General features: G+C 40.4%; 1 protein-coding gene across 3 annotated transcripts in view; it reads left to right on the plus strand.

Annotated features, from left to right (window-relative positions):
• The window catches only part of SFMBT1 (Scm like with four mbt domains 1), a 132904-nt gene extending 110039 nt beyond the window's left edge, over positions 1–22865 (plus strand). For 2 of the 3 annotated variants that reach the window (XM_070738636.1, XM_070738637.1), the window contains exons 15-21: positions 1140–1279; positions 4540–4649; positions 6361–6536; positions 7472–7650; positions 7760–7996; positions 15060–15188; positions 18764–22865. In XM_070738636.1, coding sequence (XP_070594737.1) covers positions 1140–1279; positions 4540–4649; positions 6361–6536; positions 7472–7650; positions 7760–7996; positions 15060–15188; positions 18764–18904 — 1112 coding nt within the window. In that variant the 3' untranslated portion in view covers positions 18905–22865. The remainder of the gene's footprint in view (positions 1–1139; positions 1280–4539; positions 4650–6360; positions 6537–7471; positions 7651–7759; positions 7997–15059; positions 15189–18763) is intronic. The other variant, XM_070738638.1, reaches the window with a different exon arrangement.
• The last annotated feature ends 222 nt before the right edge of the window (positions 22866–23087 follow it).

A 23087-nucleotide genomic window follows, 5' to 3' on the forward strand; every position in this document is an offset into this window, starting at 1 on the left:
AGTTATTATCCCAAGAATAGCTTAACACTGTAAAGTCCTGTTTTTGAGACAACCAAACATCCATTACCGGATCATTAAGCAATGTTTTTTATGAGACAGATATTTCTAGCATCTATTTGTTTTTGTTGGGCTTTGAAGTGCAATCATGTAGTTATTCTAAGTGGACAGTTATGTTTGTATTCTACATAAAACTGATTTTAGGAATACCAAGGCCTGTACTATCCAATTGCAAAAGTTCAAGGTTAATAATAGTAAATGAAAGTAAGGATGAAGACAGTAATAGATCAGACTGAAAATAACAAGCACCAATACTTTTCATTCTAGAGAACTATAGTAAGCCCCAACTGTAAACCAAATGTACTTAAAGAATGTGTTGCAATTGACTTTTCATAGTTCCTAAGAATGTGTTGCAATTGACTTTTCATAGTTCCTAAGAAATGGCTTCTGCAATTAAATTGGAATATGAAAAAGACGTTGGCATCCTTTAGTACTTCACAAGGTGTGAAGACTCACGTTAACATTTCAGGAATTTTCTTATAAATAAGCCTTAGTTGTTCAGACTTTGGTCCAAATATTTCTTCCACCAGCAGTTCAGATAAGGCAACAATCTTTATTTCGGGCATTTCCCCATTCTAGGATTAATTAGATTAATATACCATTGATTAAGAGCCATGGTGGCGCAATGGTTAAAATGCAGTATTGCAGGCTAATTCTGCTGACTGCCAGCAGTTCAATTTTCCCTGGTAGACTCTTTCCAAGGTGGGTAAAATAAGCACCCAGATTGCTAGGGGCAATATGCTGACTCTGTAAACTACTTAGAGAGAGTCGTAAAGCGGTATATAAGTCTAAGTACTGTTGCTATTATTGGGTTATTTAATATTCCCAATGGTTGAAATAACCAAGTGGGAAGAATGTACCAGCATACATCCAAATGTGTATATCAAAGAGGGCCAGTATTTAGAAATTGATAAGCAAAATTGAAACCACCACCACCAGTCCATGGTGGCAAAAAAAGTTCAGGACTGCTGGTGTACATTATATATAGGAAATTGCCTGTTACTTTATTTTCTGTTGATTCGTTGATCTTTTGGATGTTTTAAGTAGGTGTTTGCATTCAGAAATTGTTCCATTTTTTCCAGTTGTAACAAATGGTAAATACTGTTGCCCAAAGATCTACTTTAACCACCGATGCTTCTCAGGACCTTATCTTAACAAAGGGAGAATTGCAGAACTCCCACAGTCTGTAGGACCTGGGAATTGTGTCCTTGTTCTTAAAGAGGTAAGAGAAATGCATCGCTGTGTATCTGCAGCACATTTACTCGTTTAGGTATTATTTGGGGAAGAAAGTTGGGATTTTATTAGGAGAAGATAGGAACAGCAAGTGGTAAGATTGCCACAGTCAGGCAGTTGGCTACTTACAATACAATAAAAACACCACAAGTCATGATAAAATCAACAGATAAAGTTCAGATAAAATCAACAATCGTTTAGAAAAGCAAATGTAATATTTAGAAGTGTTCTGGGAATTTGGCTTTAATTTAATAAGGATAGCATATAGTGACTAAATGAAAAAAGAGAGAGTTATTACTTAATTCGGTGAATTTTTCATAAATTCTGTCCGTCCCCCCCCCGTCCCCCCCCCAGTTTCAACCCTAGTGTAAGACTGTGCACAGAACAGTGCTTTGCACTGTAACTCTGTTATCTGGAATTTTGTGGGGGGAATTTGCAAAATCAGCAGCAGAGTTTATAGAACCCTTTCCTTGATCATCATACTCATACCTGCCTGTTGGGTTTTGTTTTGTTTTGTTAAACAAAAAAGAGTATTCTCATTCTGCTGTACCTGCCTGTCTCTACTTTGTTATTCTGAGCCTTCCCATGGCATTGTATGGGCTGTTCTTTGTTTATTGCACTACAAAGATGTACATTCTAAACTTTCAAGAGCTATGCCTGGAAAGTCATGCATGATTGAAATAGCAACTTCATAGTATCCTTTAAAAAAAAGGAAAGCTAAACTCTGGATCTTTTCCTATTCTATTCCTCTTATATCCAGAGTTGTTCCCTCTATTATATAAATAGTCCTTGAATTATGACAGCAATTTGGACCAGAATTTCTGTCACTAAGCAATGTGGTCACAAAGCACAAGCACATTTCTTAGCAATGACAGTTCCTGGAGTCCAGGTTGTAGTTATCAATTGTTGTTGTTAGCTGAATCCCACTGACCTTAGGCAAGGCAACTTCGTGGCACTTTTTAGATTTTAGAACTAATCATAAGGCTTTCACTGTAGTAGCAGTTTGGTTAAAGAATACCCTCCTCCCATGAAATTAAATTAGGGCCATTGGTACCCATTTTATAATATAACAACTGTAGTTAGAGTCATGGTGGTGCCGCTAATTCTGCCGACTGCCAGCAGTTCAATTTTCACCAGATCAAGGTTGCCTCAACCATCCATCCTTCTTGAGGTCAGTAAAATAAGGACCCAGATTTTGGGGGACAATACAGCATGCTGATTCTGTAAATCACTTAGAGAGGGCTATAAAGAATGTGAAGCAATGTATAGGTCTAAGTGCTATTGCTGTTGTTGTATAATATTTTATGATGAACTGCCATGGTATGGTTTTAGATCAGGAGTGTAATATAACATATACATGTATACATTATCAGACATTTTAAAGTCCTCCTCCACCCTAATCTTCCTGGAGGCTAATACATGAGCATAGTGCTTGCCCCATGGCTCCTATTCCATGCTCCTACATATTTTGATTCTTTACACTTTCCTCCCATTCCTACTCCACTTTTCTTTCTCTCTTTTTTTCCGTCTGCGCTATTCCCTTCCCCTTCATTTTTTTGGGGTGGGGAGGGCTTGACAGACTCACAGCTGCTTCCACATCTCTGATTGGCAACCAGAATGGAAGAAAAAGCATTTCTTTCACTAACTAGCATCTAATCATGGGAAATAATACATCCCTGCACTTCTAGACTGATAGGTTGTGGTTAGAACTGACATAAAAAACAACTTTAAGCTGCTAGTGTATGTGAATGTTTTTATTTGTCCCTGTGAAATAGTTTCTATCATATTTTTAATGATTTTTTTTAAAAAAAGCTATAATATAAGCAAACTGGAGTATGTTGTTTTGGAAAAGGTAAATGGAGTACAAATTTGCTACAAATAAATTAAAAGCTAAAGGAAAAAATAGATTTTTATAGGGTTTATAATTAATTTTCTGTTTTCTGGAAATGCCTAAGGCATGTATGGGTGTTGGGGATATGTATCAGGGACTGGATTTTGTAGCAGCAGAAACTGCCCAAGGCAAAATACCAAATTTGATGAGTTGGTAATTGGATCTGTTATGACAAATCTATAATCCTTTGAGAACATCCCAGATTATTATAGCCACCTTTGGGAATTTCAGATACACATTAGATGTCATTGGTAAATGCTTCTTATTGGCAACATTGTCAGATACTCTAGTACTCAAGATTCAGAATGGCTCCATTATTTTTATGATATTCAAGCAGTCATATTCAGTATTCAAGATCTATATGTCAGTGGTCTTTTCTGAATTTTCCTTGGTGGGGAAGTGTATATTTCTTTATTAAATCCATCCTGATCAACCCCAGCAATGCTTTTTCCCTTTTTTTCATTCTGTAATAAATGGCTTCTGCTGTTTCATTGCCTCTTGCAAAATTTCTTCACATTCCCTTTCATTAACTCACTCACAGCTTAGCTACTTATCTTCTCTGCCAGTCCCGTAATCCTCCTGCTCAGTGAAATTCTCTTCACAACCTTTTTTCCATCTTGTCATCTGCACCATACTTAGCACCATCACCATCATCCCCTTATTGCTTTCTTGATTTATTGGGACTATTACTCCCATTAGCAGACAGCATGGTTAGTCTTAGAATTTTAGTCTTAGATATTTTGCTTGGAAGAAGCTTGTGTCCTCCAAACTCTATACTTTTCTTATTAATCATTAAGAATACACATTTATGTTAAAATATAATTTAAATATATTTTATATATGCTGTATATTTTAAAAATGAAACGTGAATAGAAATGAAGTGTTTTAGATCAAATACAAGGCCATTTGTTAGGAAACTATTTTATAGTAATTCCTGAATAAAACTGAGGAAAATTAATAAAAACATTGTATTACACTGAGGGTGGAATGCTACTAGATTTTATACACTGTTAAGTGCATGGTTGAGAGCAGGTTTGGTGCAGTAATTAAGGTACCAGGCTAGAAAGCGGGAGGTTGCAAATTTGAATCCTACCTTAGACATAAAATTAGGATACTGGAAGACCTTGGGCCAGTCACTCTTTCTCAGCCCTAGGAAGGAGGTAAGAGCACTCCTCTTCCAAAACTTTTCGAAGAAAATTGCAGGAATTAATAGTAAGGTTTGTTTTGCCTTTATTGTTGCAAACTTGTTATGATGGTCAAATAAATAGTGTTAAACAGCTAAGCCACAATAATATATTAAAATAAATCTTATTGGTCACATTAATATGACATCTATTTTTCTCTTTTTCTGAATTTAGGTTCTCTCTTTGTTGATCAATGCTGCTTATAAACCGAGTCGTGTCCTTAGAGAAATACAACTAGATGAAGAAGCTTCATGGCATGGATATGGGGAGACTTTGAAAGCAAAGTAAAATATTCCATATATCTATATTTTTGTTATTGGGGCTAAATTAATTATACTAACCACAGTTTTGGCATAGCACTTTCAGGACTTAATTGGTAGAAGCTTGAACTTTCCAAGTATACTAGAACTTTCCTGCACGAATTGACTTTTATCAGTATGCTATCCTCCCCCCTCCTCAATCCTTAAAAATCAAAAGCTGCCAGGATAATGTGTTTTATAGCTGCAGTAGAAATCCTAATTGTAGATAAAAATTGTCCTCATATTAGAAGTCATTTGAAGGGTTGACAAAGCCTCATGAGATATCAGGACTGATTCAGGACTGTCTGTCTGCCAGGGGAATAAAACCTGTGACAGACCAACTAGCCCCTTTCATTCTCTCCATTCTGTAATTTAATTTAGGCTGGAGGAACAGGTTTTGGTTGGCTGCATGGGAGGTGGTGGGAAAGGAAAAGCTGCTAGTCTCATCTTAGTATTTCCTAATTAAACCCTCTGCTCCGCTAAAGCTGTTTTTACATGGAAATGACAAGCACAGCAATTTAATAACCATCTTTGGTCTGCCTTAAGCAACTGATTTATTTATTCAGTCAAAGGTTAAGAGGCTTACTCAAGCAGAAAGGGAATGAAAGGCTGGGTTATTACAATTTCTTTTATTTGCTTTTGCTTTGAAAGTGACTTAATAAAATAATACTTTTTTTTATTTCTCATAATAATACCTGAAATAGAAAAAGACCTCAGTAGTTCAGGAACTACAACTGTTTCAGCTCTGGCTGATAATGGGTTAGTCTCTTTTCCCTGTTGTCTGGAATAATTGCTAGTAAACCAGTGCTGCCTTCAGATCCTTTGATGTTCCTTTCTTAAGAGAAAAGCTGGCGGCTATAATATTTGTAATAAACCAAAAAGGCAAGCATTTTTAACACAGGTATTGCTTTAATGTGCAAACAAGGGAAATAATATAAAAAGAACATAAAAACTCCAATAACATATTCAGGTAGTCCTCAGTTCACAATGTAATCAGGAACCAGAATTTCCATCTTTAACCAATATGCTTATAAAGCATGATGCCATGTGATCACATCACAGAGATGGCAATCCCTTTCCTTGTTAAGTAAGAATTGTGCATCGGTAAATGAGAACCTCACATGACTGGGACTTGTGTCTTTCTGCCAGCATCCAACAAGCAGAGCCAGTGGGAAAGCTTGTAAGGAGTTACAAGTCATAAGCAAGCCTTTCTTTGGGCAACTATCAAGGAAATGGAAGTTCTCACACCCTCATAGAATATTTACTTTCTTTCCTGTACTTGTCTTTATTCCTGTGCTGTCCAAAGTAAGCATGGAATTGGACATCCTCGTATATCTAAATGAATAAACAAACAAGCATTTTATTTATTTACTGGTACTTATTTTAAACCCAGAAATTTAACACATGGGGATATCCCATTTACTTAGATTTCTTCCTCTCTTTATGTTTAGGACTGGCTTGACTCACATTTTAATCCATTGTTTAATAATTATTTATTTAATAAGCTACAGTTTATTGGACTTGCACAGATATAGGCCACGGTTTATCAATCGAAGTAGCATAAGCTATGGGCTATAAGCCATAATATGGTAATCTTGATTTGTTTACTGTACTGTATGAAGTCACCTCATGTTATTCCTGTGCTTCTGTGTTTACTTTTGCATTTCCTTATTGATGAAACTTTCTTCTGCTACAGATATAAAGGAAAGAGCTACCGAGCTACAGTGGAGGTGGTAAGAACAGCTGATCGGGTTGCAGACTTCTGCAGGCAGACCTGCATCAAACTGGAATGTTGTCCAAATCTTTTTGGCCCCCAAATGGTGCTAGACAAATGTTCTGAGAACTGCTCTGTTCTAACAAAAACCAAATACAGTAAGTAATTGCATTATTGGCTTTTATTTGCTCCAAAACCTGTAGGCAGTTAAAAAGAGCATTTTTCAATAAATACACAATATCCCAACAGCTTTATAATGGCTGCCAGTTGGCATTGCCTAGGGTTATCAGTAAACAGAAACAAAACCTATAGATTACAGCCAGTTGTTTGGATAACATGCTGGCCCATGAATTAATGCCACTTAATACAAACTAAATCATGGATACCATTTATGATTAATGGTCTTCTACTTCACCATGAAGTGCCCACATTCTGGGCTTCAGACATTACACTATTTCAAATCAAATTATGATGGCATTAAATTGAAATATATATATATATATATATATTAATTTAAAGATAATCTTGCAGTTCTTCCTCATAAGGGTTAGATAATTTCTTACTGAATGGAGAAATCCAGTATGATGCTGGTTTCACACAACAAGCGTAGCAAAAATCTATATTATGGCTAAGTGCATATGTGAATCCAACCATTGTCACTAAAATTTCTGAAAGCTATTTTTTTGTTGTTTGTTTGTTTCATATTTTAGTAAAAAGTAAAGTGCTGTTTGATATCCCCTCCAGATAACCCTTTTTTGTATTATTTGTTCCTTTGAGGAAAATGTATCTTCTCTATGATTACACCTCACAGTAGCGTAACTGTTAAGAAATCTGAATCCTAATTCTTGTAGACCAGTTTAACTTGTAAGTTGGCAGACAGCCCATCCTGCTTTTTTGTAAATACTCTGCTATTTTTCCTAAGGCATACCCCATCATTTCTACTACAGTAATGTAAAGGTTGCACATTAACCAAAATAAGCTCTCTATATATATAATAAGAGTACTTCTAAGGTCTTATCTTTTTAAGGACTAACAAATGATGAATTGTGCTCCATGAGAATGACTCTTTTTTTTCCCTTTTAACCACCTGCAGCCCATTATTATGGAAAGCGGAAAAACAAAAGGATTGGCCGACCACCTAGTATCCACAGCAACATTGAGGCAAGCATGAAAAAAGCAAACAGGAAAAGAAAAAAACGGAAAAACTTCTTCGTTCATAAGAAGCAGCGATCTTCTACCTCTGTAGATAACACACCAGTGGGATCTCCCCAAGTAGGCAACTAGGGGGAATGGATTAAATATGCAAGTCTGTATAGAGAGATTGTGGGATAAAGAGGTTGCTAATCCCTGCTACTCTGATTGGTTCTGTATTGTTTCTCAGGGAAGCGGAGGTGAAGATGAGGATGATCAGGATGAGATAGACGAGGAGTCCCTTACTGAAGACAGCACCTCTGAGCATCAGGAGGAACTATCTGAAGTATCAGAGAAGAAATCACAGTCATCTTCCCCCACACAGAGTGAGCAGTCTCATTTTGGGGCTCCAGACCGGGACAAACGGAAAAGAAAACTACGGACTTTTTCTTTCTCAGATGATGAAAATAGGCCACCTTCACCAAAGGTATATTTTGATTTTAAAACATATAATAATCATCAAGTTTTTCAGCAAGTCTCTTTCTTTCAGCAAGTCTCTCCCCGCCCCCAAATGTTTGCTAGACCTATCTACTCTGTAACTTAGCAAGCTTGGCAGGATATTTCACTGGCTGCAAAACTTGTACAATTTCCCTTAAACGTTTCTCTTCCTAAATTGCCACCATTTGAGGGATGGGGGTGATTTCACTTGGTCAAGCTAAGCTTTAAAAAAAAAATCTGAGGAACCAATTTTCTTATTGTTTCCTTTCTCCAGGAATTAAGTTTACACTTAAAGATGGATGATTGACCTTTATTTCTTAACTAATTGTTTGCTATTTAAAGCACATAAAATAGGCGTTGATTGCTTACCTGAACGCCTCTTCTCGTACGGTGAGCGGGTACAGCAGTCACATGGGTTGCTCATGTCCAATCCGGTGGAACTGAGCCTAGTATTAAAAAAGCTTGCCGGATCCGCCCCTTCCCCAGAATTCGCGAATCCATAGACTAGGCTCAGTTGTGAAGCTCTGTAGTGTTCAACTCTCATTGTTAGAGGAAGAAAGGTATAGAAAGGTAAAGAAGACACATACAAGGGCGGGAAGTGACTGCTGTACCCGCTCACCGTACGAGAAGAGGCGTTCAGGTAAGCAATCAACGCCTATTCTCCGTACTGAAGGAGCGGGTCCAGCAGTCACATGGGACATACCCAATAGATGGTCCCTAGGGTGGGATTAGCTTGTTATCGTGAGAGATAACGGATTGGAGTACCCTTCTGCCGAAGGCAGCGTCCGCTGAAGCATAAGAATCAATTTTGTAGTGCCTGATGAAGGAATTTGGCGAGGCCCAAGTGGCTGCTTTGCAGACCTCCTCCAACGGGGCTTGAGTCGCCCAAGCGGCCGAGGTGGCTGCGCTCCTGGTGGAATGCGCAGTGATGTTCCTTGGAACTGAGAGGGAGGCCGACTCATAGGCCTTAGATATAGTCCCTCTGATCCAACGGCCTATTACTGTTGAAGACACTTTGGCCCCCATGACTCTGGGATGATAGGCTACAAAAAGTGCTTCTGACCTCCGAAAGGGTCCTGTGCGTTGGATATATATTCTCAGCGCTCTGGTGAGATCCAGGGTGTGCCATCTAATTGCCAAGGGATGGTCTCGTTGGAGGCAGAAGGAAGGTAGGACAATATCCTGAGATCTGTGGAACATGGAACTGACCTTGGGTAAGAAGGTGGGGTCCAGTCGCAAGACTACCTTGTCCTGATGGAATTGGCAAAGGTCCTGCCTGATTGAGAGGGCAGCCAGCTCCGAAATGCGTCGGGCAGAGGTAATAGCCACCAGGAAAGCTACCTTAAAGGATAGGTACCTGAGGGACGCCGATTTTAGGGGTTCGTATGGTGCCTGCGTGAGGGAATGGAGAACCCGTGGCAAATCCCAGGATGGATACCTGTGGACCTTGGAAGGTCTGAGGTTGGCTATGCCCTTGAGGAATTCCTGAACTTCAGGGAGGGATCGGAGAGGCTGTCTGCGGGGACCTCCTAGGACAGATGAAATGGCTGCCAGATGACGCCGGAGGGTGCTGGTGGAAAGTCCTTTATGGAAGCCTTGCATAAGGAAGGAAATGATTCTGTGAATGGGGATGCACAGAGGGGAGAGACCTTCCTGTAGACACCACTGGTGAAACTTGGACCACGTGTGGTCGTAGATTCGATTGGTCGAGCCCCTTCTGGCCTTTAAAATGACCTCCACTGAATCGGGGTCATGCCCACGCAGTTCTAAATCTCTCCTGATAACAGCCAAGCGGTGAGGTGGAACCACTCCGGGTCTGGATGGAAAGAGGCCCCCTGCCGCAGCATATCCCCCGAAACGGGGAGTCGCCAAGGGTCCTGGACGGACAGCTGTTGGAGATCCGCGAACCAGGGCCGGCGGGGCCAATGAGGGGCGATTAAGATTACTCGGGCCCTCTCGGTGAGGACCTTGTGAATCACGTCCGGGAGGATTGGAATTGGAGGAAATGCGTAGAGTAGGCCTGGAGGCCATGGACTCCTGAGGGCATTGATTGCTTCCGCTCCCGGGGATGGAAATCTGGAATAGAAGCGAGGGAGTTGGGCGTTCGCATTGGTCGCGAAGAGATCCAGAATTGGTAGGCCGAATCTGAGGGTGATTTGATGGAACAGGTCTTGATGGAGGTTCCACTCTCCTGGGTCTATCGTTGCTCGGGATAGCCAATCCGCCTGGACGTTGAGACTCCCCGAGATGTGATCGGCTAGGAGCGACTGGAGATGTTTTTCCGCCCAAAGGCCCAACTTGAGGGCCTCCCTCATGAGAGCCTTGGATCTCGTGCCCCCCTGCCTGCAGATATGGCTTTTTGTGGCAATGTTGTCGGTGAGAATGAGAACGTGCCGGTTGGGAATGCGAGGAGAGAAATGCTTCAGAGCCAGGGAAACGGCTCTTAACTCTAGCCAATTGATTGGCCTGGAAGCTTCCTCCGGGGACCACGTGCCCTGGGCTATCATCCCCTGGGCGTGTGCGCCCCATCCCGATAGACTGGCATCTGTGGTGATGACAAATTGATCCGGGCACCTGAACGGGGATCCTTTGTCCATGGCCGGAGACTTCCACCACTTGAAGGATCTGCGAACACTCAGTGGGATGACAATGCGTCGATTTGAGTTGCTGTGCCCCGATCTCTGAAAAGGCAACAGAAGCCACTGGAGTTCCCTAGCATGAAGGCGAGCCCAGGGAATGATGCCTATGCATGACACCATCTTCCCCAAAAGGGAAGATAGAGTAACTATGGATACTGAAGGATTAGATAAAATGTTAGAAATTAACTCCACTATACTGAGTTTTCTCTCGGGAGAGAGAAAAACCTGGGAAGATTTTGAATCAATAATGGATCCCAGGTGAGGAATGGAAGTGGAAGGTTGGAGGTGGCTTTTTTCAAAGTTGATGGAAAACCCATGGTCCTGAAGGACTGACATGGTGACAGAAAGGTCTGATTTCACTCTCTCTAGGGAGTTCCCATGAATTAAAATATCATCAAGATAACATAAAATGTGGATGGGAGACGCCCGGATATAGGCCGCCAGGGACCCCAAGAGCTTTGTAAAGACCCGAGGGGCCGAGGAAAGGCCAAATGGCATCGCCCTATACTGGAAATGCCTGCCTTGAAAGGAAAAACGTAAACATTTTCTGTGGCATTTGGCTATAGGAATGTGAAGGTAGGCCTCAGTGAGGTCTAAGGAGACCATGAAATCTCCCGAGTGAATGGCGGCCAAAATAGAAGACAAGGAGTGCATCTTAAACTTCCTATATTTGATGAATAGGTTTAGTTTCTTTAAATCCAAAATGGCTCTCCAACCTCCGGAGGACTTTGGAACCATAAATAGGATGGAGTAAAAACCTAGGCCCTTCTGACCGGAAGGGACCGGTTGAATGGCTCTAATGGACAATAGATGAGAAATGGCCTCCTCCATACGGTTACAATCTGAGGATGACCTGGGAGAAGGGCAGGAAATAAAACGTTTAGGGGGAGGAGAAATAAATTCTAAAAGAAGACCTGTTTGAACAGTGTCAATGACCCAAGGGTCCTTGGAGGTGAGACGCCAATTTGAAGCGAAATGAGCTAGGCGACCCCCTATGGGAATGGAGGAAAGATTACCATCTAGGTTTCTTTGAAGCCCTGTTAGAGGAAGCTCCCCTTTGGAAACGAAAACCTCTACCCCTGGAGTTCCTACCTTGGGAACGAAAGCGGGGGGAATACTGACCTGGAGATCTCTGATAGGAAGCCGCTTGATCTTGTTGACGCCCTGGGCGACGAAAGGACTGCGTTTTGGCAACCTTTTTCGTGGTTGGACCCAAAACCTTCTTCTTGTCCGTGGTCTCCGTGAGGAGAGGATCCAGAAGATCACCGAAGAGAAGGTCGCGCTTTAAGGGGCCCTGGGATAACTGCCACTTTTGGCGAACTCCCGCTTGCCAAGGGCGAATCCATAGGAGTCTTCTTGCCGTTGTAGAAGCTGCAATAGACTTAGCAGAAAATCTAGTAGATTGCAAGGTGGCATCAGCCACGTACTGGGCAGCTGCAAAGACCTTGTTGAAGTCTTGTTGACCTCTCAAGTCATCGGGAGGAATGTGCTGTTGAAGTTGGCGAAGCCACAGCAGCATGGCTCTGGAGAAGAAGGAGGCCGCTGCCGAACTTTTAATGGCCCAGGAATCAGCGGAGAATCCTCTTTTGAGCATTTGCTCGATGCGCTTGTCCTCTGGACGGAGGACTTCCTCCGCCTCGCCTGGCACAGCCGCTGCCGAGTGAAGAATTTTGACAGGTTCATCTGGTTTGGGAAAAGATAGAAGCTCTTCATAGGAAGAGGAGAGTTTATACAACTTTCTGTCCTTGGTGGAGGGATTAAGGCCAGAGGCTGGAAAATCCCACTGTTTGAGTAAGGCATCTTTAAACAATTTAGGCATAGGAATTACCTCGTTATCCTCCTGTTCCTCTGTGAAGTAAGGTAAATTCTCCTCCGGGGGATCAGTGGAAGTGGAGGCTTGTTTCTCCTGGGCTGCTAATCCCGTAGAAATTCTAGCTTTGAGGAGGAGAGATTTGAATATTTGAGAAGGAAAAATAGTAATTGGAGGAGGGACCTTTATTTGGGATTCCTCATCCTCTGATAAGCCCTGAAAAGGGTCTTCATCCTCCTCTACATCCTCATATTCATCCTGGGAGGATTCTGAATCATCCTGAATAGGAGCTCTGACCGCTGGGGAAGAACCCAAGGGGCGGGAGGAACGAGAAGGAGGAAGAGGTACAGGAAGCTCATTGATGGAGGAGAGTTTGGCATCAATGGCTTTAGACAACACAGCAAAAATAGATTGGAACTCAGGAGGTAAACTGGAAATATCAGCAGAAATGGCAGAAGAATCCCTAAAGGCCTGGGAGGATCCTGGCTGGGGGGAATCTTCAATAATATCTGGTTCCTCTGGACCTATGCCCCATAGGTTAGGTTGGGGTCTGTCTAGGTTTGGCTCATCCAGAGATAACACAGGGACCCCAGAAGGAGGCAGACTAGAGGCCTCTGGTGGGTCTTGACTACTGATTACTTGGGCCTGCACTTTCAAACGTTTTGCTGATTTGTCATGAATTTTTTGTAGGGCTAGGTCCCTTCTCTTCTCGGCCCTGGTGACCTTGGTCGAGGGGCGGGCCCCTGGAGAAGAGGAGGAAGAGGCCTGGGGGATACTAGTAATCTCATCGCCTGTAGGCCTGGCCTCTCTGGGACCTTTAGTTGTGCCTCTCTTGGGAAAAGTAGCCATAGTCTGACAATTAACAGAAGACAAGGCTGAGCCAATAACTAAATTATAAGGAGAAGATTTCAAGGACTTCCCAAGAGGAATGGATCCTGCTTCGAGGCCTCGAAGCTGCTGAAACGTGAGGACAATCTGGGCAAACCCAGAGTTCGTGCCCCCAAATCCAGCGGGGCCAGCCTCCCTAAACTTTGCAATTAAGTAAACCAAGGCACTCTGGTTGGAGGCTTAGCCGGTGGAGAATTTAGCCTGGGACCCCCAAGGCCCGCTCCCGGATCCACGCGGTGGACTGAGGCCTACGCGGCTGGCAGAAGGCCAACACGAGAGGCCTAGATTTTTTAAAAAAAAGGGCGCGAAGGCCTTCGCGCCGAAAAAATCGCTCCGTAGAATTTCTTAAGGGAAAAGCGATCGACTAAGTCCAGGAGACTAGAAGGCGTCTCACTCCGCAGGAGGTATTTTATAAGCCCTTATATACAATAAATAAACAATAATTCAATGATAAATACTTGCACCAGGACCTCCAGGCCAAGGGATTAGAAGAATCCACAAGCGGCCGCAGGAATCGTAACCGGCAAAACCGCCGGGGGAAAACGAAACCGCAACTTCTCCCAAGGAAACAAACCGAGCCGCTTTTTTTCTTTTTTCTTTTAAACGGCTGGCGCAATTAGTGCAAGTAATTAAATAAAGACAATAAATCTTACTACTTTTTTGAAGGAAAGATCGAAGGGAAGGTGTTAGAATGTTGAACGAGCTATCACAATACAACCGCAGGATATGCGAACTGAGCGAATTCTGGGGAAGGGGCGGATCCGGCAAGCTTTTTTAATACTAGGCTCAGTTCCACCGGATTGGACATGAGCAACCCATGTGACTGCTGGACCCGCTCCTTCAGTACGGAGAATGCACCTTTCTGGCCTATGTGCTAGTCCTTGTCATATCTGAATTTAATACATTTATCAACAATTTTGTATCTCTTAATTTTCATGTGCACTCAAGTAATGTGTGTGTGTGTGCATGAGAGAGAGAGAATTTGACATTCTCCATAGTGGGTGGAATTATCCAGAATGGGTTGACCCTGTCCAATCAGCTAAGGGGACTGTTAATTTGAATTTAGGGGCTCCGCCTTGCTTGGAATCCCCAGTTATGACTCAGTCTAGACAGACGTGGCTTGGTCATCATCTCCTTCTGGATTCAGAGTCTGATTACTGAATTTCTTCAATTATGAGCTGCTGTTTCTGCAGCTTCTAACTTGACAGCTGACAGCCGGGAAGATTGTGGTCATAAGCCTTGACTCTTCTCGCTGTAGCCCCTGCCCGTGGCATCGAGCTACACAGAGCTTGCCCATAGCTCTGCCCCGAGGGGTTTAGCTCTCCCCCCAGGGTCCCAACATTGACATAGCTGGCTATAGGGGCTCCGGCTCAGATTCATTTTATTACTAATTTAACAACTGTAGTGATTGACTTAACTGTAGCAAGAAAAGTTGCAAAATTGGGTAAAATTCACTTAAGAGCTGTTCGCTTAGCAACAGAAATGGTGAGTTCAATTGTAGCGGAGAACTACCTGTACTATATGTTCTGCATCCAGGTTCACTGTCATGTTTTCAAGACAATGCATATGTTATGCCTCAACAATAGGACTTCTTTTTACCTTTAGAATACTGGATCAGTGGATCTTCTAACTCACATAGAACATTTTTATGTTCTGGAAAAGATATCTCTAAGGAAGAAAAATGTATAGTTTTGCCTTTATGTCTTGTGGTCTAGGAAATAAAGATAGAAGTTGATGAAAAATTACAGCTGGACAGCAATCCTCTGGAATGGAGTGTAGCAGATGTTGTGCGGTTCCTTAAATCTACAGATTGTGCACCATTAGCTAGAATATTTCTGGATCAGGTATGTTTTATTATTGGCCATAGATAATTGATTCCATTAAACCATTATGTCAACTAAAATAACATTTTGACATTTTTACCTCTGTGGTTATACATGCATATATGTAATTTATACATATGCGTGCACACACACATATAAATTATTGGAAACATTTTAATGGGAAGGTAAGATTTTCTTTGGACTAAGTGCAACCATTTGCCATATATTTAATTTTGTCACTATGCCTTTTCCTTTAATGTCGGTATATATAAGTTTACTTAATGTAAATTAACGTATTCATATAACTGTCTATCTCACAAGATTCTTATAATACAAAGGGAGAATACACATAATACAAAAACATAAAAACCTTTATAAAAAAGAGCATTTCTCTGAGATGAGATCTTTTCTAAATGCTGCTCTCTTTGGACTCAGTAAGAAAGTAAATGTCTGACCGCTGTAAAATATTACCATGTTTTGGGGTCAATTTATAATGAGCAGGGATGGTATTTTTCAGTTTGAAAGCTGGCACATTTGATTGTTAATAGGTAAAGTTTTAACCCAGAATCACATGAAAAATCCTACTGTGCTGCCTCATTGGGGCGGATAGAGGTATATATGCAAAGGATGCTGGGAATATATGCCAAGTGTATGTAATCTCAGCAGCATCACCTAAGTCGTGAAAATCACAGAAGCTGCCAATTAAAGCAAGCAGGAGCCTCTGTTAGACAGCAGTGCTATGGGATGATATTAGAAGTCAGGTAATAATTTTAATGATAACACCAAAGACATCCTTTTATACTGTGCAGGAAACATCAATGGTAAACTGCTCCTGTATTTCACCAAGAAAAGTACATGGATAGACAGGATAAAAGAATTGATACAGTGCCGGATAATAGGGTTCTCAGATCAATGGCACATAACATATTATTGAGGAAAAGTTGAGAATCTTTTTGAGTGCAAATGCTATCATGCTAATCATGCTATCTCAGGAATTCTGGGAGTTGAAGTCCACAAGTCGTAGAAGAGCCAACTTTGCCTTTCCTTGGACTAGACCAATGTTTCTCAACCTTGGCATCTTTAAGATACATGGATTTCAATTCCCAGAATTCCCTACCCAGCATGTTAGAGAATTCCACACATCTTATTTTATATTGATGCCATATCCATCTTTCTTGTTCATTTTATTCCTCTCCTTACATCCAGTTTATTTTAGTTACTACAATGTATGTAATTTCTTAACAAAGTACAGTGGTACCTCTACTTAAGACCTTAATTCGTTCCGTGACCAGGTTCTTAAGTAGAAAAGTTTGTAAGAAGAAACAATTTTTCCCATAGGAATAAATGTAAAAGCAAATAATGTGTGCGATTGGGGAAACCACAGGGTGGTTGGAGGCCTTGTTTCCTCCCAGGAGATTACTAGAGAGGCCCCACAGAGGCTTATCCCCTCCTTTTCCAGCCCTGTTTTCTCCCAGGAGATTCCTAGATAGGCCCCAAAGAGGCTTCTCCCTGCCTTTTCCGGTTACCGTTTTGGAGGCTCGGGTTTGTAAGTGGAAAATGGTTCTTGAGAAGAGGCAACAAAATCTTGAACACCTAGTTCTTATCTAGAAAAATTTGTAAGTAGAGGCGTTTGTAGGTAGAGGTACCACTGTATTATTTCTTTATCCAAGTAATCTCTGAGTAACGAACCTTCGAAGTTATGTGATAAGAGCCCCATAGCATTTAGCATTTAGAGCTGGGGTGGCGCAGTGGGTAGAGTGCAGTACTGCAGGCCACTAAAGCTGACTGCTAGATCTGCAGGTCAGGGGTTCAAATTTCATCACCGGCTCAAGGTTGACTCAGCCTTCCATTCTTCCAAGTTGGGTAAAATGAGGACCCGGATTGTGGGGGCAATATGCTGGCTCTTTTAAAAAGTGCTATTGCTAACATGTTGTAAGCCGCCCTGAGTCTAAGGAGAAAGACGGCATTAAAAAAATCAAATAAACAAATACATTTATGAACGTCCCGAAATTATGAATGTTGCAATATTACAGTAGTTGTTCGCCTTTATGAATGACTGCAGAAGCACTGCCACATTCATCCTGCCTATTCACACACACCACCGGGTCTTCACAGGCATTCCGCCTGTGGAGACTCACATACCTTGAGATCTCCTCTCTGTCACGGTCTCTTTGCTTGCTTCGTTGTTTCAGGCTTTTGGTGCATTTGCAGAGAACAGCCCTAAAATACTGCGAGATAATGGCGAGATCACTAGCGCGAGATCTCATGCTACTGATCTCACTTGATCTCGCCCTCTACCTGCGAATTGAGGCTTGGATAATTGTAAACGGAGGGAAAGCTTTCTATTTCTAAGCCAGCAGGGAGTTTACGTCCCTGTAGGCTTTGGCAATCCTTTGCCTTTGTTGGCACCAGCGGAGCTTTGGAGGGCAGACAAAGACTTTTTGCAAAGGGCTGCCAAAGTCTAGAAGGAAGCAATCATCAAGCAGGAGAAAGACCCAGAATGCCGTGCGCAGTCCTCCATGCCTTTTGTTGTTGTTGTTGCCAAAGGCTGCATCAAGCTCTTTGGCAGTGAGAAAGGGGCTCCAGAAAGGCGCACATGGACCTCTGGTTATTTTTGGTTGGTGAAGCCTTCATCAAGTGATGACAAAGGAGGGAGCAGGCAAAGAAATAGAGAGGCTGGAGAGAAGACAAATCTTCATTAGATAAGTGAACCGGCATGACAGTAGGAGGTGAGAGCAATTTTGGGAACCCCAGGGAGGAAGAATGAGGTATCTCAGTGGGTTGGAGGCCTTGGGTGTGTTGTGTATTTTAATTATTATTAATATTATTTGTATTAGCAGAGTTCAGCTGGCTTAATTTGCTGCAAAGTTAGCATGGCAAGAAATAACACGTGGTTCAGAATCCCATTTGTTAGCAATGAATGATCACTCCTTCATAAAGATGGAAAATACAATCTTTACTTACAATTATGTTGATTCATGCAATTGATAGATTGCAGGCAGATAAGTTTATATTCCAGTCCATATTAATAACTTCTGGATGGTCCCATGTGTGAGGATGGCTTTGAATTTCATCTCACACATGTGTCCTCAGCCGAGGACAATGGATTACACACAAAAGAAGAAGGTAGAAGAGGGAGAAGAGAAGGGGGGAGCATCTACTCTGCAGAGGTTTATATAGCCTGCAGAGCATCTGCCCCTTTTGGTCATCGAAAGGTGACACACTGGTCAGTTAATTGCGACCTGACCATAGAGATGTGTTTACAAGACAGTGCAAGCATGTAGTAGAGTAGTTAAACCCAACAGGGTGGTCTGAAGCAGGTGGCCTGTTCCATCACTAGGCTGGCCATGGCCTTTCCCACCTTTCGATACACACTTAATGAGCCCCATATTTTAGCGATATTCTTTTTGGGAATGATCGTGTTCAAATTATGCAATTCACTCCTACGAATAGTTGGATTAGGAATGGACTGGACAGGCTCCCTTTACAAAATTCAAAGCTCGAGACTATCTGTATTGCATTAATGAAATGTTTAAATGGTTTGGAAAAACAACACTTTTAATGCTGACTGCTATTTCTTCCTTTTCCTTTGATAGGAAATAGATGGGCAGGCCCTTCTCTTGCTCACTCTTCCCACGGTTCAGGAGTGTATGGACTTGAAACTTGGCCCAGCCATTAAACTTTGCCATCACATTGAAAGGGTTAAATTTGCCTTCTACCAGCAGTTTGCCAACTAAAACAGGAGGATGAAGAGAAGCTGAACCTGAAACTTTGAAGCACAAGCGCAGTAACCTGCTTTTCCTTCAGCAGGAAGAACCAAGAAGGGTTAGATGGAAACTGCTTATGAACTGGCTTTATAGTTTTGCACTTTTGACTGGGGAAAATACTTGGAGCAAAATATTAATGCAATCCTAACTATCTTTGCAGCTGTCTTTTGGCTTAAAAAAGTAGTACTTACTCATTCTGTACATCAGGGCTTTTTTATGAATAAAAGATGATTTAAATATCCTTTGTGAGGAGGGAAAAAAATCCTCCAGTTGTGGTATGGACAGAAAGAATTTACAGCGTGTGGCAAAGTAGGCAGATGATGAGCATCTCTTTGCCGCTTGCCGAATGACCGTCCTCTTTTTTATTTTTATTTTTTTTTCAGTCTTTGAGATAATTTAAATGAGTAGACTAGCTGTTTGCCAAGATACGTGGTGTGGCCAAAAGCGTAAAAGTGAAATTGTAGCTTATTTCTGATCTTTATTTTAGAGCCTGCTCTCTACCTCTAAAACCAAAAAAAGGCTACAAGTCAAGTAAAAGAATGATGCAGCTACTGTCCTGACAGAATCATAGCTTCTAGCAGCTACAGGATAGTCACAGACTGAAGTAATAGCATTCTTTATTATGGAGAAATACCGATAAATGAAGATTGTGCCTGTTGTGTTGCAGATAAAAGTAGAAAGGGAAAACTTAGAAATTGTGGGTATTAATATGTGCTGAGGGCAAACTAAAATTGCACAAATATATTGCCACACACCGGAAATATTTTTAAGAAATATGTAGCTGTTTAGGCAAAATTACATGGTCTTCCCTTATTCTTATTTCCTTAAATGGAATTTGCATCCTTGGCAGAATGAATTGAAATGCAGAGCTCCTTCCAGTTCTCAAATAACTAAATTTGTCAATTGTTAACAGTTTTGTAAATGCACCCATAGAACTCGATTTTCTTAAAGTATAATACAAGAAAAATTGTGGCATACCATACACATGATTAGGAGATGGAGTTTTTAGAGAACTCAACTGAGTTCAATAGTTTAATATGCTGATCTGATATAAAGAGCTGCTACCCACAACTGCAGGAATAAGCTGCTGCTTTAACATATTTTGAATGGAAAACTAGGTTTTATGGAAGCTGGAAGGACCAGAGCAGTTTCTGCATTTCTACCCTTTACATACATAAATTGTGGCTTCAGCCATTGAGTATTTATTATTCACAAGTTAGATCAAAGCATTGGTGACTTGTGGGAGAGTCATGTTGGAGGGCATATTTTAGGAAGAGAGAGGATGTGGTATCTTGAAAAAAAAATTCTTCATAACTTATTTAGCTATATGGAATTCTAGAGAGAATGATTTCATGCATCAGGTTTCAAAGTAGGTGATACATGAAATATTATGTAACTGAACATATGGGCCAAGTTTGCAATTAGATTTGTATATTGAAATTAGTGCTATTCAGATGCTCCATTATTTATAAGAACATGCATGTGTGTGAAAGTATAAATGCCTGTTTGGCATCAGAAAGAATATTGGGGATTTTTGTAAAAAAACAAAAACAAATATCAGGCTCTGTGTAATTCTTGCTTTGTTTAATTAGCTCCAATTGGAATACATTCATGTGTTCAACACTTGTATGTCTAAGATTTTCAGGGTTTTTCAAGTAAAGCTTTCATATGCCATATATTGCTGTGAGTAATATTTTCAATGCCAGTAAAATAGATGCTGGCTTATTTAGGTTATATTTATAGGCTGACATTCCAGTCTTGTTCTATCATTTTGGTCTTAGTATAACCATGAAGGGTTTCCCAATATATATATATATACTTTCATTACTTGTTACTTTGAATGAATCATTTCTATGCAACATGTGAGAAATGGGATATATTTCATTTCTTGAGGCCAATTAAAGCATGTCTTGTGGATTGAAGTTTAAAAGGTTTAACACAATCTGTAAAATATTCCATATATAGTTCTGAAATATGATCTAAGTTTCGTATAATGTAATTTAAATCTATAAATCATTCATCTCTTTCCTGTTATTGCCCTGATGAGTCAGCCAGTCTTACCTGCTTTGCTACTGATATGACATTCAAAGCCTGCTGGAATATTAAAATTGATTAAGGAAAGTCTGCAAAGTTAGATAACATTGTATATTTTTACAAAGCCAGTGATATTCTAGCTAGTAAAAATTATGTTGGTTTCAAGGCCTGCATTAATATTTACCTAAAGCAGAGAATGGAAAGGTAAACATGTTTTCAGACCTCTGGTGCTAATTGCTATCGAAAAAGCATTAAAAATTATTAAAAACTGGCAGCAAACTAGATTTTTTCATGATTTCTGTATTGAGGAAACACTTTAAAATTGGGGAGGTACAAACACCCCCCAAACACAAGCTACTTTTTTGAATCTGCAAAATATCCCTTCTGTAATTTTCTTCTGTGTAGTTGCCATTTTTATGATTCTAAATATTTGGGAAAAAGAAGCAATCCAATATTTCATATAGTTACTGAATCGAGCACACAATTTTCCAAGGTCAGTTTTTTGCATTGTTGTTTTGGTTTGGTTTTGTATTACTAACAAAACTTTATCAGTTAAGAGTTAAATAAAAGGATTTGCAAAAGATGTTTGCCAAAATGTAAAATCTAAAGCCAGGATATCAGCCATTTTGTTTCTTTCTGTAAATACTATAACATTGTATGAGTTCACTCAAGATTTACTGCCAAATGTTTTAGCAGATATACAATTCAGCATTTTAAATGAAGGTCTTTAAAAGCCATTTTTGGCTTTGTCTAAGATAGTTGTCTGCTGTGAAAATGTTCAGAATATCCAATAGTTGCTAAGCACAAAGAAACTGACATTGCCTGGAAACCTCACTGGTGTAAATTTCACTATATTCCAGGTGCTTATGTTGGTATTAAAGTCTCCCCAAAATATCCATAAATGACCTTTATATTTGAAGGCAGCCTTAAGGGTAAGAGGTCAGAATGGATTTTGAAAGGATAAAACTAGTTTAAAAACTATGTTATATCTATAATTTAATGGTATTTGTTGCATGTGCAGCAATCTAACCCCACTTCCCTTGACTTGGATTTATAACAAATGGATTGTATACTGAAGGCCATGAATGTGAATTCTTTTTTTATATACCGTATATATCATGTTTCAACATTATCAACTCTGGAGAAGCACCAGAGCAGTGTTTACTCCTCACAAGTAGGTTGTATTATTTATATTCTTTTAACCGATTCTTTAAAAAAACATAAAAACCAAATTCCATGCAGGAGAGAACAGTGAATAAATTCAAAGTTCTACTATTTGTCTTTACAAAGCTAGAATCTGGAATCCCTGACACTTCGAATTTCACAGAAATAAGATTGATTTTAAATAGATTTTCGGGGATGAAAAATGTATCATTTTGTTTGCCCTATGGAGCCTTATATACCTTATAATTACTGAAGGTTTGTATTTATCAGCTTCTCTGGCTGCTATTTTGTTTAATCCATTGTGCACTCATCTTCTCTTCTGTTCTGATTGTTCCCTTAATGTTCATAGACAATCAAAACCTCTTGAAAGAGCCTCTAAGGCAGGTACTGCCAGCATATTTCTTAGTTGTAATAGCTCATTGGACATGCACTTTCCTGCTTTGCTCTAAAAAAGATTAAAGATGTATATTGTGTTGTCTTTTCTGCTTGCTGTATTTTTACTTTAATTAATATATGTGTGTGCGTGTGTGAACCAAGGGTAAAATTTTGAAAGTAGAAGATATGCACATAAAATGTCTACTGAAGCACCTTCTTTGTTCCCTAGGTGCATCAGGTAAAGGGTTTTAAAATATTTTAGATTATTTGACTTGTTCTGTAAATGAATGTATATAACTTTGTGGTACTTCATGACCGTTTTAAGTGGTTGTAAGAAAATTAAAAATACTTAAATTGGTGCCAGTTTCCTTTGATATTGTTGCCTGCTTGGAGTCTTTCTTTACCAAAGAAAAAGTAGACCTGAAAATTCATAGCACTATATCGGAATTTCCAAATATTTTACATTGATTTTTATTTATTACTATTTTTTGTTAACCAACTGCAGTTTTCAAATCCTGGAGCTAATTGTCTGTTGTCACCGTAATAACAGTTTTCTAGGAAACTTTTCTATTTTGGGTAT

Source organism: Erythrolamprus reginae, chromosome 2, assembly GCF_031021105.1.
Source record: "Erythrolamprus reginae isolate rEryReg1 chromosome 2, rEryReg1.hap1, whole genome shotgun sequence".
NCBI classification, from domain to species: Eukaryota; Metazoa; Chordata; class Lepidosauria; order Squamata; family Dipsadidae; genus Erythrolamprus; species Erythrolamprus reginae.